Below are 17,947 nucleotides of genomic sequence, written 5' to 3' on the forward strand. Positions count from 1 at the left end.
ATGCCAAAGCTGAGACATGGCTGGATTCTACATCACAAAGGGAATTAAGCCAGTGTTGGGACCTATTGCTGAAGATCCTACTTTGGCCAACTCCCCCACCCCCCAAGTCAGCGGGTCAGGGGGTGCTGCAGCAAGAAGTAGTAAAATGTTAGCTATGCAGCCACAGATGCTTTCCACCAAGAAGGAGCATTGTTAGACAGTTCCACAGCCGTACTTTTGCTCTTTGTTACTGTAGGTGGCTACTCTAAAGAAATGTAGCCAAAACTGCATAGTGGTGCCAAATGTCTCCATGGCAGAGATAGCATGAGCAAAACAACAGACAGTCAATACTGACAATAAACCCCCGGACCTAGGAAACATGCAACATGCTGTCCAGTGTTTTTAGACAGCTTAGGAACCTGCAGTAAAAAAATGATTTTTGCAGCAATCCTCAGAAGCAGTTCCATCTACTTTTGCATAGCAAGGCTGATCAATGTAATGCTCTGTGTTTTAATTAGATGTTCTGTTCCCCAACAATAGTGTCCTAGCATGTTGGACAGGCCCGCATGTCACTGCAAGCTTGCCTAACGCATAACTCTCACCTGCACCTGTTGCTAGGCCGCCTTCTATTTTACAGGGTTCCAATGTCACCTGTATCCCCAGGGCAGGATAAAACTACTTTGTGCGAAGCCAGGTTTGTTAACTCTCTGATCATCATGATTAGACATTCCTCCAACACTCACGCAGAGTACACTGCATCCAGTACAACAAGCTCTTTTCGAGCACACTGTATTGTTTGTGCTGAATTGACTCGAGAACTGAAGCTAATGGACGTACAGAAATACTGATGGCAACAGGCTTCCTAAACAGCCTCTCCTCACTGGCTCAGCAGGAATACCAGGGTGTGTATCCTAACGGGCATTCATTCCTCAAAGCCTCCATGCCATTTTGGCCCTTCAGTAATCCAACCTGCAGCAAACAGGTGGTAGAGGGCCGGGGCTGTTTTCTCACTGGTCCTGACAGAGCTGGTTCCCGGGCAGGCACACAGGAGCTGTTTGCTCCCAGTGGCAGCAATTATCAGAGGGGTAGCCGAATTAAGTCTGTTATCTTCAAAAAGAACAAGAAGTCCTGTGGCACCTTATAGACTAACAGATACGGTAACTTCCAGCTGCATGCTCTTTCACGCTGGCCATTCAAGTGTTTAGTTTGGAGGAACAGGACAAGAGGTGCTGAGCACAGAAACCATTCCGAAGGCTCCTTTTGCATTTCAGCCCCAAGAAATTGGTTCCATCAAAGAACTGATTGCTGTGCAGTCTCCAGCTGGAACTAAGAACACACCTCTAGTGAAATTCCCCTCTTGCTGTCAGGCTCCTGCTGGAAACTCCTGATTCTTTGGTTCTCAGCACTTACAGAAGGAGCCAACAGAAATGCCAGGGTGCAATCTGCCTCTGCATTAGAGCTTAATAGGAAGGAAGGCTTTACATTGTACACAGATCCTCTTTGCCATTACATGCTATGGGCTTTTGCAGAGATTTCTATGGCACATATCCGTCATTTCTGCTCCTCTGTTGGGGGTCACACTCGTGAAGGGTAGGTTTTTTTTTTTCCCTCTCTCTCACTTGTGTAGCCTCCGACTGATTTTTCTGTGGATCAGTGGCCCTGGACCCAAAAAAGGTTCCTCGGGCCTGACCTCGCAGCATGAGTATCATCCAAACAACTTCATGTTTTGGTCAGCTGATAATCTGAAATCTGACACGTCCTTCTCGGGCTTTTTCTCTCCTCCTCCGACTGAGAGCTTGCCTGGCCCTGCTTAATTAAGTAGAAACTTTCTGTAGCCAGTAACAGGCTCTGCATCAAGACCAGGTGCTAAGTATGTTTAATACTAATGATTTAGTCACATTAAGCAGTGTCTGAATTAGTACAAGTATTTAAAAAGGAGAGGAACCACAGCATTCAGCATGCGGTTCGTCCCCAAAAGTGTGTCCAAGTACAGAGCCTAACACAGTTGGCTAGGGGAGGCCAATTCCATTTTGCAACAACTCCCCAGGTTTCAGAATTTTTTTGTTGTTCTGCATTGGAATGAAACTCAACCCTTTCAAACATTATTGGGCTTTATCCCCCTGCGAGGTCCCTTACAGTGCTCTGATCTTCACTACGCAGTGTTTGGGCTGAAAGGTCTGTTTTCAGACTGGGAAGATCAGGCTTTGAGTGAGACCTCGCTTGCCAAAAGTGTCTCGAGAGTAGAGCCTGGACTCCAGAAACCTCGCTATTGAAAACCTCATCAAGACAGTACATCTCCACACATCTTCTAACCAGCCTCACTTATAAGCAGCACAGGATAAACCAGGGCTGCACAAGCAACTGGAACCTACAGCATTAAGGAGGAAACTCGAAGGTCTAAACTACAAACACTTTCTCTGGGAGCTCTGACTGCTGTGGGGGAAAACCTCTTTTGGCAACTATGTCATGCACATAAGTTGGTCTGACAAGCTAATTGCAGCGTGGGGTTTTGACAAATTGAAGTCCATCTCATGAAGGTTTGTTGGTGGACAGCAGGGGGTTTGGGCTGCTTCCATACAGTCTGGTCACAGCACACAAACTCCCTTAAGCGTATCAGCTCAGCTCCTGCGTGTTGGCACTTGCTGGTCCCTGGAACAGAATGCTCAAGTGCAGGTTCTTTGGAAATGGGCACAAGAATTTTTTGTGCTTCCACGCCTTCTAGAAAGCACATTTGTTTCAACCCCCCCCAGGGGGCAATATGGAACGGTTAAAATTAGGCCCTTGAAACTAAGTACCATGAAGAGGAAGCCAGGGAAGGGGGAAAGAAATACAAGAGTGAGAAAATAGTCATGTCAGGTTTTACATAAATTATGCGACAGACGACGAAAGGGAACTCTAATCCACAGCCGTGTCATGCACAGCTGGAAACTAAAGCAGACAGTTTCATAAGAGCTCTGCGGCTGGCTAGCTTGCTCTTATACAATAAATCTTAAAGTGCTTTACAGGCTTGCTAAGCCCTAGTCAACTTCAAAATCTAAGGCACCAATTGTGGCTCACATCCTGGGACCCTAAAATGGTTTTTATTTGGCCCTCACTTGGACAAACCTTCCACTGAAAATGGGTGAGGACCAAGGAAAGGGCTTACAGTTCTGTTCACTGTAAATTGCCACAACGTGATGGCACAATGTACTGATGTAGTCATATGTTACCATTATGAAGAGGCTGCCAGCTCCTGTAAATTATTATTACAGGTAAACAACATCTGCCCTCTAAAAGGTTAAGCAAACAAAAGAGTAAGTGTTTGGATACCAGGTCATACACCTGGAAAGACACTGCCAGGTTCAGTCAGTTTTCAAAAGCAAAAACGCCCTTGCCTCTGGTGACCAATACAGCTGATTGTTAAAAATACTGGAAACAGATTTTAAGTTCTTATATCTCTCACCATTTGCAAGGGAGGTTTGGGCTTCTCTCCAGCGGTGTGACACTCACTGTGAATTGAGGATGGAGGGGGGCAGAGGTGAGGCAGCAGAGAGAGAAGAGATAGCTCAGTGGTTTGTGCATTAGTTCCCCTAAACCCAGGGTTGTGAGCTCAGGTCCAGGAGGGGCATTCCAGGAGCTGAGACAAACTTCTTTTTAAAAAAAAAAAAATGCTGCTGCTGGCTCCTGCCAAGAGGACAAGGGACTAGACTCAATGACCTCCCGAGGTCCCTTCCAGCTTTATGAGATGTGTATCTCCATATATCATCATCAGAGGTGATTTACATGGGAAGTCAGGGGAAGTTGGGATATCAGTGACAGACTGCAGAGTGGGATGGATGCTCTGCAGAGGGAGGAATGGGAAATTACTTAGACTCAACAGCATACGTGCAGGGTGAGTTCCTACCTGACTCCTGAATGTTGCATCTCCTCCTATCTTACACATGAGCACGTTACAGAGAAAAACATGCCACGGTAGACACACTGATCAGCCCCCACAATAGGTCCACGATGGCTGGGCTAGTCCCCTCTGATTCTGCAGGCCCTGGGTTTTTTGCATTTCACTCAGCTTGGAAATCTGAAAGGTGGCTCGGTGTTACCTTTATTCAGGTCACTTCAATTTTCAGCTGCACTAACCCAGAGCTAGGATAGGTTTGCAGTGAAGATACAGAAGGGAGTCATTTTTTTTTTTTGGTGGTTAAAAACACTGCTCATTAAATTAAATTGAATTGAATTAAAGCTCTTTCCATTAATCTGGGCCCATGATTTGAAAGGTGAGATCCAGATTCAAACCAAAGTTTGAAGTTGCTTCAAGCCTGGGAATTTGCTTGGCTCTCTCTCTAATTGGCATTAGGTTTTGTGGGATGTATCCCCATTCTCAGGTGTGACAGCTGAGGGTGTAAACCACCTGGCAGTGTTGCTGTAACATAGTTGTTACAGGTCTGATAATGAATCAGGGTACAGTAGAGAGAGGGAACAACAGCATTTTTGTAAGAAGTTAATACTTTCTTCTAAGCCCGAGGGCTGTACTGCCCTGTTAGGGGCTCCTAGTGCTCACAGGAGGGAATTCATTCTCATCATCAAGACACACTGGTCCAGTTGCAAATTCATGCTCTGGGATAACTTCTCCTCGTAGGGCTCCTCCATCTTCGGAGTAACCTGTAAAAACAGGGAAAGGCGACAGACTAAGGTCAAATGAACCCAAGAAGGCCAGTGTTGAGTGGGCAGACACACCATTATTTCATGGCGTATGAGCCCAAAGCTGTTTTCTGCAGCAGTCCGGCAAAGCCACGGGGAGATTGGGAGTGTCGTCTTTGCCAGCAGTAGCCTGGAGAACAGATTAACGTATTAACTTACTTTGCAGAAGTTTTCTGCTTCCCACCACAGCCAAATCAAGGGGGACTTAGATAATTTGCTGCAGTAGCTTTAACACCCACCCAAATGTGGAACAAAAGTCTTTCACACAGAAGACTTGGAAAAACCAAGGGCATTTGTTTCTATAGGATGCATGAAAGAAAGAAGCTTCACACAGAAATCAGTTTCAATAGTAGAATAGGACTTGTGCCATATGGACTACAGTAAACACTTTCATATCCGGCACTCTGTCATCCAGAACTGTCGAATAACCAGCATTTTAGCTATAAATAAATACTAGTTACATTTTCCATAACTACAGTATAATACTGAAAATACAAATAAATACAGGAAGTACAGTGTGAGTTTACAGCCACGAAGGGTCCTGTGGCACCTTAGAGGCTAACAGAAAAGTTTTGAGCATGGGCTTTCATGAGCACAGACTCACTTCATCAGTGTGAGTTTCCAGTCTACTACTGTTGGTAAATAAAGTTCTCTGCATAGAGTTTTGTTCGTTTCTTAATATCCAATCTTGTTTTTATTTAGTGTTGTGCATTGCTAGGTATATACCTTTTTATTATCCAGAGTATTTGAATATCCAGCAACCTCCCTGTCCCAGGGTTGCCAGATATGGAAGAGTTTACTGTAATTAGGATGTTAAAGGTTAACTGGTACAAGCTAGAGAAACCCCTCCTCCTCTCACCTGGGCCTAAAAATCAGAACCCTGAAATATTCCTTTGCATTTTTAATTAGGATTATATCTGATCACCTTAGGTGTAATGTTCTGCGAGGCAGCTGCCATGACGGAATAATTTATTTTAAACTGCGGAGGAGGTGTGTTAAAGGTGACTGAGTCCATTCAAGCAAACCCAGCTACCGAGCACAAGACTTTTATTATGTTGGCCAGAGAGTACGCAAATCCCAATGACCAGAGTGTCTAACAGGGCAGGCCCCCACTGGACTGCACCATTTTAGCTAGGTTCCGTATAAAAAGGCACAGTGGTAGGTTCAACAGAATCTTGAGCAACCCCAAGGCTGTACCACGGAGATCTGTTTGGTTTTGTTTTTTTAATTAATAACCACGGTTTCAATGGTTGGACACACATCTGAAAACTGTTATCAGTAACAAATTGTAATGCCAGTGATGACACAGTTACCGCTGTTCCCAGAAGAGCTGCCGCATAATTTTGATAATTTTAAATCATGTTTAGCACTTAGCTAGTGCTTCCTACTGTCAAAGCATTGTATCGCTTTGATGATAGAAAGTTAAGTATTAGCCAATTCATCCCTTGTGAAGGAGGAAAACAAAGTTGTTTTGCAGTAAACAGACTGTAATCCATTGGTCTCAGCTCCTGAATATCCAATGAGCAGATTCTTACAGCCCTACTAAGACACTTCTTGGCATGTCTCTTATTTACACACTGCTGTGTTCCTGGATGCACAGCACAAATCCAAGTACTGGAAATGGGCTACACCTAAGGATGAAACACGAGATCAGGTCTGGGAAGCGATCAAGGTCCTGAACAGGCAGAGGCTACTGAAGGGTGTGGTGGTTATTCCAGAGAAGGGTGGGGAAAGAGACATGGAGTTACAGAACTAGGTGCTGCCACAGGGCTCAGTGCTACAAATGGGCAGGGTGAGTAAGAATGCTGAACAATTTATACAGTGCTTTTAAGATTCAGAGCTCTTTGACATGCACTGGGTAGCTCCCCTGATTTATTAAACTTCACAACACACCCACGCCAGATTTATTTCACAGGTGGCATCAGCTGACGCAAGAAGCTTAGGCGATTAGCCCAACTCTACAGACGGAGTTGTTATGGGAAAGGAAATTCAAATGTAGGTGTTCTGGATGTCCTTTTCCGTGCTCAGCTTACTAGAGCAGCTCTCTGCCACAGGCATACACAAGCACTGACATTTCAGAATTGGCGATCCTCATACAACATGGGACGTGGAAGGGAAGGACAACACTGTGGAACTTACAAAGAACTCAACCGCAAGGAAATTCCATCCGGCAGTTGGATCAGTGTTGGAGGGCCCTGAGAGACCCAAACAGATGCTGTCTGAGTGCAAGGATTAGGCCTGATGGCAGGAACTGGGTGGTGGGGGAGCAGAACAAGTAATTTCAAACGAAGGTCCCACCTGGCATGGTTGAGGATGAAGATGTTGTACTTTGTCTGGCTACAGTTGCTGCATAAGACTGAGGCAACGGAGCCCGGAGGTTATTTTCTTTGTTCTCGTCTGCCTTTCCTGAGCCAAGCAGGCTAAGAGTTTTGAAAACAAGGGAAGGAATAAGGGTTAGCTTTGATCCTGTCGGTTCCCCTCCTCTGCAGCAGCTCTAACAACAAAGCAAAAGTCCTGGTGATGGATAATGAGCTTCCAGCTAAATGACTCATCTAAAGGATCTGTGAGATACCAACCCTGCCACAAAACCCACAGGAGCCTGCAAAAACAAGGAGACCAAACCTGAACTGGGGGCCCGTGCGAGGCAGGAGTACACGGTAAAACCATTGTCACTGATGGCTGAGCTAGGTAGGCATGCTTTGCTGAGCAGCCAATTCTGTGGGTTTAACAGACAATTCACTGGCAGCTACACGGGCACACTCTCTTCCGTCCCAGCCCAAAGGCTCAATCCGCAGTCGTGTAACCCTCATTTCAGCCTGGTGCTGTCACCTTTCCCCAGGCCCGGCCTTTCAAAGGGGCCTGGAGCTCTGGCTGCCACTGCCAAAGGACCAGCGGCGCCAGTAGCTCCAGGCTCCTTTAAAATGCGGTGGCAGTGCTGATGTGCCGCTGCACGTGGCTGTGAGGGAAACGGGTGGGGGCAGCGCCACGGTCCAGGCACTGCTGAAAGCCCAACGCCCTAGGCCCCTCCCCTTCCACCACTGGCCCTGCCCCTTCCAGGGGGCGGAGCTGCCTCCGCCCTCACCCCCAGGCCTGCAGCAGCTGCCTCTCCCCAGTCAGTTCTAGAGACTCAGAGTGGCAGTACTCCTGCCTGTGGAACACACCCCCCAGCCAAAGGAATCTGACTGCAGTAGGAGCACCTTAGCTTTGTCAGTAAACGATCAGGGCCTCAGCATTTCTAAGAGGAGCAAACCGCGCCAAAGAGGTGGGCTGCAAACGCCCCCCCATCCCACAACGGAGCAGCTCCAGGCTGAGAGCGGCAAAGCAGCTAGCGAGTGTGATGCCTCAACCTCTGGGTTCTCCTCTAGAGACACCATAAGCAGCAGGGAGGGCCTAGCATCTACCCTCTGGAAATCAGGCTCCTTCCAAGAGTCTTATGCTGAGCACCCAAAAATTGCCAGTTACTATTTAAACCCTGGAGTTTGGTTTTATTCTAGGATGAAGTTTCTCTTCTAAAACTCACGATCAGCCAAATCCAGTGGGTCGGCACAGCTGGGAGGAACTCACCTGTGTTTCTTAATTAAGACGCACTCTCCTCCATCCTGAGGGTCTAGATTGTAGATGTAGAGATGTGCATCTGATGTTGTAACTAACAGTCGTGGCAGCTTCTGAATCCTATGAAGAAACCAAGTCACAGATCTCTGGGCCAGCAGGGCACTGCAGTAGGAATGTGGAGCTGAGCAACCCTCCCTAGGAGCTTGCCTGCCCTTCAAGTGGCAGTCCATGGCCTGCATCTGACTGCTATCCTCACCTCATCCATTCCCATTGCCCTGTGTATTCCTGGATGTGCAGTGGACACCCAGCACTGGCGCAGGGAGACAAGCTCTGCTGGAGAGGGCAGGCCCGGGGTGTGCCCTATTCAACCCAGGTTTCCTGTCATGTAGGCATAGCCTTAAAGGGTCCACGCAAGGGGTTGTAGAGGTTCCACTAAACCAGTGCAGAATGGTATGTAGACAACACCTACATGATCCCGCAAAGCCAAGGAAGGGCTGTGCAGAGGACCTAGTGTGTTCTCCCCCAGGCTCTGGAGGACAGTAGTTGGTAACTTATGTGCAGTAAATTCACCACCAGGAAATTACTACACCACCCTTCTCTGCCTGCCCAAGTGACAGCTTGTGTGCCACCGCAGGAGATAAGCCAGTTGCGTTGCGTCTCTGGCGCGCGCTACCAGCTGACGGGGTGGAGAGAAGGCAGATGTTCTTACGTACGTGGAGAGGGTGCAGCTGTTCCTTTGTCCAGAGAAGTTCAAGCGCACGGTGGCAAAGGCTCTGTCCTGGTTCATCATGTCCGACACTTGAGCAGGGAGGTAGTTGGTAGCGGCCATGAACATCTTTCCCATGTAACCACTCCAAGTGGGAGGCTCTTCTGGCCGGCTGGGGGTAATAAAACCACTCAGTGGGGCTAAGAGCAGGGGCTACCACACCTGGCATCAACAAAACAATGGAGACCAGGGCCATAAAGTTTACATACAAGTGAAAGCAACTGCACACGAACGTTCCTTTCCCCAGTCTGTGCAGGGTGAAACGAAACATGAGCAGCTACTTGTTTGTGCTGAAAGAAAAATGGCCTGCTGGAAACTTCTGCAAATCCTCCACCTCTTGCTCATGCCAGAGAGTGACTTGCAGGGTTGTAGTGTTAGATATGGCCGGTAACATGGAACCGACTTTTATGCAGGCTTGCCAAACTAATTCAAACCGACCAGCTCAGGCACAATACCCATTTCCCCTCCTTTGCCCCTGGGAAAATTATTAACCCTTTACTTGTGTGTCCTAAAGCCCAAACAATTTTTTTTTTTTCTTTTCCCCCTGCAGGAGGAGAATTTTGCAAGGCTAACGTGGGCAGGAGGCACTTAGAACAAAGGGCCTATGAGGCTTTCAGGGCCTACAAAGGCGCCAGTTAGCCTGGCTAACTCAGTTGTGGCCAGTTGTAAGTTGGTCCAGTGCTCCTTGCTAGCTGTGAATAAGGTCTGCTCCCTGAGACTGGATTTGAAGTCATCCATCATCTGCTAGTTCTGACACAGCTCTTTTCGCCAGCAGATCTCAGCACTGTGTAGATGGTACAGCACGCACAGGTCAGCGTCAAGGAAAAACCAAGGTACCGAGAGGCAAAGTGACTGGACTAAGGTCACCCAGCAAGCCAGAGGCAGTGCTGAGAACAGAGCTCCATGCCTCCTGAGTCCCAGAGCAGTGCTCGGTCCAGTGGGCAACTTTGCCCCTCCACAGCTTGACTGAAATCTGCACTCGTCACATGTGATCTGCTAGGGGGGTGTGTCTCTGAGGATGGCTCTCTTGCTGGTGGGTGAGACCAATCAGAGAGCACCACAGAGCCCTCTGTCTGAGACACAGAACTCCCATCCTTTTGGCAACCTGTGCAAGGCCCAGTGTGTGGTCAGGGAACCGTCCTCAGCTGGTGCTGGGTGCTACAAGCAATTGCTATGGGCACTGCTCTACCATGTCCTTTCTGCAGGCTTCAGGGACCAGGACCCATTTGTAACCCCTGTCCACTACCAGAGGGTACAGCACCCCAGCCCCAGAACAGCAGTTCTCATCTATTCAGACTTAAACACTCCCCTTGCTGGGACGGACTCTCGCAGCCAGCCAGCGGCAGGGCCAGCCGGAGCAGCAAGTCATAACAAGACGTGACCACAGGAGGCGGAACCGCGGCCAGCCAGCAAACCGCTTAAGACTCCAGGGCCAGCTAATCGCTTTGCTGCCTGTAGCACGACCCTGCTCCCTGCCTCCAGCCACACGCACAGAGCAGCTCCTTAGCAACGCTGCTCGGATTTGCTATAGCAACTCGGACGTCAGCAGCATCCTGCCAAGAAGGGGAACCTTGCTGGGAGATGGCCAGCTGCTGGCGAGGAGAGGGAGGGGCTGGGATGCTGACAGCATTTCCAGCCAACAGCAGAGAGAGAGAGCGGAGAGCTCATCCTAGCAGCAAGTCCTTTGAGATATTAAACCGAAGGGGCAGTTTGCTGCCAGTGTCACTGAAGGAAAAGGAAGAGGCTTAGTTCATGCCAAGGGTGATGTGCGGCTGCTCTGCTGCAAAGGGGGGAGAATGGCTTAGCCACAAGTCTCTCACCTGTCCGTGGTGTGTTCCAGTTTAAAGATATGCACAGTCTCAGTATTACTCGACGCACACAGGAACTGCGAGTCCATGCTGAACACCAGGGTGCTGATGTTTACATACCTGGGGTGAAGAAAAATTGGTCACTGACTGGCACGCAACCCAAAGGCACACACCGCAGCAGCCACACCCAGCCAGCTACATATCGCGTCAGAAGGGGACCCAGAGCAGCGATGGGCAGCCTTGCAGGGAGTGGCCAGTGCTGACTGAACTGTAGCAGCGCTTTGCTTGGCTGCAGAGGGAGCACATGGCTCTCAGTCAGTGTTGTGCGCAGTCAGCACCCACCTCCATTCATGTGCCCTCGCTGTATGGGTGCAACACTTTACTAATGCTGGTAGACAAAAACGACGCAGCTGGAAACCAGTGGAATCCGGCAGCCTGGAGTGCGGGCAATGGTCAACAACATGTCTCGTGGGCCTCACCCAGAACCTCCGTGGGCCGCATGACCCCACGGACCCAGAGACTGGCGATCCGGTGCAACGTTTGGCCCAGCTATGCCCTGGCAGCATTGTTTTACCAGGATTTTTGCTGGCCACGTTTAATACAGCCAGAGGGCGGAGACACGGCCCCAGTCTCCATATTCCGGCAGGAGCACCAGAAGCTCTCTGAAAGAGAGGGTACCAGTATACAAACTGCGGCCCACCCTCAGGCTGGACTTCCTCTGCCCCCAGGCCCCACCCTTCTCCCCCAAGGGCCCTGCTTTCTCCCCACCCCCAACCCAACCCCCGCTTGCTCCTCTGCCCCTTCCCCCACAACGCTTGCCCAATGCCCAGTAAAAAGTGACGGAGCCAGCGGCCCCCAGTCCCCACTTCTGGTGCCCTGGTAGAGGCACAGCACCTCACTGGAGGCTGCACACCTCTTCCAGTCACGCAACACTGGGTAATGGAAGGGAAGAGGTTCGACTGTCTTGTGGCATCAGGTGGTGCGGTGATGAGGAAAGGCGATGGGGCAGGCAGTGTTTTCAGATCCCCTCTATTATTGCCTGAAGGACCAGGAATGCCCCTGGCTTTCACCAGAGATTTCGGAGGCCTGGCCTGTGCAGATTGGATACCTGTGTAACCGTGTTGGACAGGGTAGGAATATAGTTACACTGGTACAATCCCTCGTGTGGCGGTAGTTCTCCCAGGATAATGAGGTGTTATGGCTCTAATAGCTTGTTCTCCTTCCCATACAAGGATAAGCTATGCTGGTATAGTTAAAGCAATACAACTTCTTAGCGTCAGCAAGGCCTTAATACGGATGACGAAGCCAAAGATGCGATTCACATGTGGTCTGATCAAGGCATTCGATGATTCAGGTGTACTTTCTCTCCTCTGCTAGTTTTATAGGACTATCTCCTGATGCTGTACAGGGCAAGTCTGCTCTACAAAATTAAGCCAAGCTAAGTTACGTTGACAAACAGCCAGCACCGTAATTAAATCATTTTTGCCTGTCTACACTCTGCTCCTTGCATCGGTGGAGCACTTGCACGCATTTAATGGTCAGCGTGAGACAGCTTCTGGAAAGCAGCAACAGCCCGTGTAAGCAGCACAGTGGCATCTATCTAATTACATCAACCTAAGCACTCTGCCTCTCACAGAGGGGGAGTTACGCCTTTGTCTATGCTGGCAACTGAGTGACAAAGCTTTTGTAAGTCACAGATGCTTAACCTCCCCTCCACCCTCCCAGGACAAGCTTTGCCTTGGCAAGTGGTAGTATAAACCGTGCTTTGTCCGCAGGAGAGCTCTCCTTCTGCTCACAGGGGGTGAAAGGTTTTTTGTTGGCCAAGAGTGGGTCTGACACAGCCTTGTCACTAACAGCTGTTCAGTGTAGACAGACCTCAAGTCAGTGCAGTGGGCAAGTTACATCAGTGGGAGCTACGTTTCAGAGTAGAAGCTAACAACAGCTGCAGCAACATAAGCTGCCTTTCCTTGACTTAACTGTAGCGTAGACCAGGGCACAGTCTTTTACACCTAGACAATGGCAGTATAAAACCCAACCAAATAACAGGTAGAACACCCACCTGAGCCAGACAAAGTGAGATCCGATCTCTGTATAATGAGAGAAGTATCGTGACTTCATTACTTTACATGGAAAGCCAATGGAAAACCTTTCCTTTCAAGACGACATTATGCAAAGAAGAGAGCCAATGTATGCAGTGTGCCTCCAATCTCTGGAATCACCCTGTTTTGCAAGGGCCGGAAATGTATCACTCAGCTTGCCAGAGGCAAAATGAGGGATGCTACACAGCATTACAACATTCCTGCAGAAGGTCAGTAGTGTGTGTCGCAGAGCCAAAGTTTTACCTGGTCAAGAATGTCTGGGGATAGAATGTACTTAACATGCTGCTACTTGAGCCCTTGGCATGCTTGTCAACCATTTTACAGAGTGAACTGACCTCTTCATTCCTCTTCTGAATTCATAGAGTTTTTGCCCATCAGGTACAGAAAATACACGAATGACAGTGCCCTGTAAAAATGCAGAATAAAGGTTATGCAGCAAGCAGAGCAAACAGAAACAAGCCCCTTCTCCAATGCTTTCCTTGGGGCGTTTAGAACACGCAAACATTTCGGCCTTCCTGCCCAGTGCAAAGCAAAAATCAAATCTCTTCCTCACAAGTGCATCTCTTTCACTTGCCTCCCCCAGCCCAGCTCCCTTCTTCCCCTCAATCAATCCTAGAGCTTCACTGTCATGAAACACAGGAAGATACCACTTCCCCTAGAACAAGCAAGCAAATACCAGCTTGCCCTGTGGATCTTCGGCAAACCCGCAACCTCACAAACATACAGGCATTTAGGAGACTCTGTTCACAGTGGGGCTTTTCTCTCACTTTTTCCGAAGCGCTTGCTAACTTCGAGCCGGTGGAGTTGAAGGTTATGGCAGCGAGGGGCCCATCGTGGGCAGGAATCGTGCAGACTGTTCTCTGTTGGTAAAAAGGTAACAGGAGCATCAACCAAAGTGCTACAACCCCCACCTCCTTTCCGGCGATATATTCCATAAACTGAGCCCTCACGCAGCAGCTTGCTCTCTGTTCATCCCGTGTAAACAGGATCCCACTGGGTTCTAAGCAATTACACTTGAGTTATGTCCCATAAATGCCTTTTGAGCCTAGTTCTGAATTCAGGAGACATTCCAACCAGCCCAGCTCTTCCTCTTACCCACAGGCCCTGTGCCCAGGACTTACAATGCCTCTGGCAGTCAGGGGTGCCCAGCATATCTCCAGTCAGGCTGTGCTGATGTGACTGGCCTCCTACCTTTCTCCTTTGATGCTTGGCTCCTACCTGGCACAAGCTGCCCTGAACTCGGGGGACAGCTCACTCTCTATAGAGCTTTTAATTTACAAAACAATACTGATTCTTGGGATTTTGCCTCAAGAAAACTTTGCCAGGGGAGGACTGGGGACTTGCTAATAATTCTCAGTACTTGCCACTCACTGGCTTTATCTACCTTGTAGCTCCTTTCTCCCTGTAAAAGTGACCATACATTTCTTCCCAGCTGCTATGTGCAGAATGCAGGACATGAAGGCTGCTTTCCTTGCCAAAGAACTAGACCAGGGGCCAGCAACTCCCGGCACGGATGCCAAGAGTGGCACATGAGCCAATTTTCATTGGCATGCAAGGTGGGAGCTCAGCCCCACACCTCCTCCCCCATGCAGCTGGGGCGCTTACTCAAAGCCAGGCCTCCTGTGGATTAACAAAAGATCAGCGAATGTTACCAGCCACCACCTAAATGGTAAAGCTCTGCAGCTTCATTTATGAAGCTGTTGTAAGTAGGACTATGGAAGTATTACCGGCACTCGGACCTCTCATAGAGCTCAAAAGGTCAAATTTTGGCATTCCACCTCGGAAAGGTCGCTCACCCCAAACTACACCACGAACTTAAATTCACTACTTTGGCTCTGGGCATGTGCCAGATAGCGAGCTTGACCCCCATGCCATGTCTGGATGAGCAGGCGTAGAGGACAACCCCAATATTAGCGGTCGATTTCTGTGTGGTACAGTTAGGCGGATTGGCTCTTCTATCATTAAAAGAGCTCAGATGGGCAGCTCACTAGCTGTTTGTGTATACTCAATGCACGTTATTTTCTGCCCATGTCACTATCCACGTGTCCCAGCCTTGAAGCCCCCTCGCACCTACCAAATTATTTCCATCGTAAAGCATGATCTCCCCCATCGTTGAGCTGCCAGGATACGCCAAGTAGGAGTTGGAATGGTTGATAGAAAGTGCACATAAACCTAGCAAGACATGGGGCAAGGAAAAATGCGGTTAGGTGGAGGGCGAGCACACACAATGAAAACGGAGCTGGTACTGCCATGAGAGAAACCCTGGAGTTTCAAGCTCCACTGCTTCAGGGGAGGCGAGTCCAGCCGCACAGCATATGGGCTTTCCTCAAAAGTGGGCTGGAAATCACTAGGAAATGCCTTGACTCTGGTGACACCTGCTGGCCTGTGAGGATAGGGCTCCCTTCTTCCACTGATAACTCTTTACCCAAGATGCTTTTAAAGGGGTTCCTTCTCACAGATCAATATTAGTGCCAGTTTCTCTCCCTTCATCTGAATTAAAAACCCGGGGGACTGGAGAGATTAAATCACTTGCTGCATTCCACTACTCATCTGTCCCCTGTCACCGCGTTGCCAAGCTCCTCACAGCCACTGATCAGGGCTTTTAGTCTAACAACATCCTGTCCAACAGCTCCACTTTTCAGCTGAGCTCAGGGCAGTTCAGTGATTTGCCTCTGCCCACGTTGGGAGGCTGTGGCTGAGCTGGGAACTGAACCCAGAGCTTGTGAGTCCCTAGTCTAATGCCCTGTCACTAGATCACCTTTCTTACCCACAGGTGAGGTTTGCGGGTAGCTGGAGTGACGTCTTTAGTTCCCTTCTGGGCACTTAAGAGCTTGTTCTTGGAGCTGGCTGCACAGCCTTGCAGGACCCTATGCAAAGCACACCACCTGGCATGCCAGTTGAACTCCTGGCTGCAGGGCAGAGCCCCACAGTGCTTATAAGAGTTCAGCAGGTATCCCCCCAAGGCATTAGATCTTTATCTAACTTGTTATGAGATTAGATGAGTGCTTCCGTCTTTGAGGCATTTATTCTCCCAACAGCCCTTGGAGGTAGTGCAGTGCAATTATCCCCATTTTATAGCTGGAGAACTGAGGCACAGAGAAGCCAAATGACTTCACCCAGGCTACCCTGAAAGCCTGTGGCAGAGCAGGGACTTGACCTCCAAGGACAGGCCCCTTTTCACTGCACCACCCTTAGAATCATAGGGCTGGAAAGGACCTCAGGAGGTCACCTAGTCCAGCCCCCTGCTTCAAGCAGGATCAACCTCAACTAAGTCATCCCAGCCAGGAGCCTGTCAACCCGGGACTTAAAAACCTTGAGGGATGGAGAATCCACCAGCTCTCTAGGCAACGCATTCCAATGCTTCACCACCCTCCTGGTGAAGTAGTTTTTCCTAATATCCAACCTACTCCCCTCCTTCTGTAACTTCAGACCATTGCTCCTTGTTCTGCCATCTGACACCACTGAGAACAGTTTCTCACCATCCTCTTTAGAGCTCCCCTTCAGGAAGTTGAAGGCTGCTATTAAATCACCCCTCAGTCTTCTCTCCTGTAAATTAAACAAGGCCAAATCCCTCAGCCTCTCCTCATAGGCATGTGCTCCAGACCCTTAATCATTTTTGATATCCTCTGCTGAACCTGCTCCAGCACATCCACACCCTTTTTATACCGGGGGGCCCAAAACTGGGAAGAACTTCACGTTATCATGACATGGGCCCGGAGTCAAAACTTCCTCTTTTGAGTTGCACAGAAGTCACAGGAGAAGAGGAGGCTGCATGTTCTGGGAAGGATGAAAACAAAATGCCTCTTACTGCCCCACATCCCCACTCTAATATTACGTACTCAGCTTATGGCCCGGCCCATCCCTGCCTACTCTGCCCATGCACTGAAATGATTCTTGTTTTTGTTTTTTCCCCCCAGAGCAATGCAGTCCCCCTCAGACATACAGTAGCTGCTGTTAGAATGCAGGGGACTGCTGGTCCTGGGAGAACCGGGTTGGTATGGCCTGAGTGTCAAATCTTACGCAGCACTGCTAGGAAGGCATCAGGTGTAAAGGAGACTGCAGAGTTGAAGGCAATTTGGGATCCAGCCAGCTTGTGCTCTCAGCTCTGCAAACAGGAAATGCACCTCCTCTCCCTACCCTCTTCATGGAGCTGGTCACGTCAGGATACTGCCTTGGCAAATGCCCAACAGCTGTGCAGCATTAGCTGCAGCTACAGTTTCTGATCATTATTTACAATTGAACAAAAACCCTGAGCTACAGCAGCAGCCAATAACCTGAGAAATCCCTTTAATCAATCCAGGGTATTTATACAGTGCCAGTCTCTGCTCTACCTTGGATTGAGGTCAGATGCAGCCATATAAACTGGACAGCAGTAGGAACTGTGTTTAAAATACAAGGCCGCTAATAAAGCCTGCACAGTGTGACTGGAGGCTGAGGAAGGGTTAAGCTCAAGGATATACCAGAGAGTTTTTAATAAGTGAACCCAAAAGGCCAAAGAGACAAGGAAGGAATTCCCTCAAAAGGCCAGCCCTGGCTATCTGTCAGTGCCATTTAATGGCAACAGTGAGTGAGTAAGAGAACGTTCAGTGAACCTGTTTCCTGTCAGGCTGGGTATGACTTAGGATCTAGAGAAGCCAGGCTCTGAGTCAGTTAACACCCTGCTCCAGGCCTGCCTGGCAGATTCAAACAGAAAACCAGGCCAGGGACAAGTACGTACAGAAAACACAGAGCTGATCGCTCAAAGGCGCAAAGAGCAGCACTGCTGCAGACGTAGATGAGCAACAGTCCGACGTCATCCTCCTCCAGTGCAGGATCATCTCATCTCAGAGTATTCAAGCTGCACAGTGATGGGCACCCAGATACTGGGTGCTGCTTGGGGCCGGGAAGAGACCATGCTACCTTGGGGACTGGCCAGAAGTTAGGGGAAGAGTAGTCAAAATGGAACTGTGCTAGCAGTTTAATAAACCAGAAGTCATGAATGGGTGTTAAGATTGTGCAGCCTCCATGCAGTTACAAGGGAGCCAGCAAAGGGAAACTGAGGCAGCAGCTGGGCCAGATGTGGCAGTTCC

The 17,947-nt window shown here is 49.1% G+C and overlaps 1 protein-coding gene across 2 annotated transcripts in view; it reads right to left on the bottom strand.

Moving 5' to 3' along the window:
* The window catches only part of WIPI1 (WD repeat domain, phosphoinositide interacting 1), a 36,002-nt gene that overhangs the window by 1,315 nt on the left and 16,740 nt on the right, over positions 1-17,947 (bottom strand). For both annotated transcript variants that reach the window (XM_075014977.1, XM_075014978.1), the window contains exons 5-12: positions 14,953-15,050; positions 13,646-13,738; positions 13,214-13,284; positions 10,792-10,899; positions 8,919-9,083; positions 8,218-8,325; positions 6,952-7,073; positions 4,514-4,614 (exon numbers count right to left, since the gene is read on the bottom strand). In XM_075014977.1, coding sequence (XP_074871078.1) covers positions 4,514-4,614; positions 6,952-7,073; positions 8,218-8,325; positions 8,919-9,083; positions 10,792-10,899; positions 13,214-13,284; positions 13,646-13,738; positions 14,953-15,050 — 866 coding nt within the window. The remainder of the gene's footprint in view (positions 1-4,513; positions 4,615-6,951; positions 7,074-8,217; positions 8,326-8,918; positions 9,084-10,791; positions 10,900-13,213; positions 13,285-13,645; positions 13,739-14,952; positions 15,051-17,947) is intronic.

Source organism: Carettochelys insculpta, chromosome 20, assembly GCF_033958435.1.
Source record: "Carettochelys insculpta isolate YL-2023 chromosome 20, ASM3395843v1, whole genome shotgun sequence".
Lineage (NCBI taxonomy): Eukaryota > Metazoa > Chordata > Testudines > Carettochelyidae > Carettochelys > Carettochelys insculpta.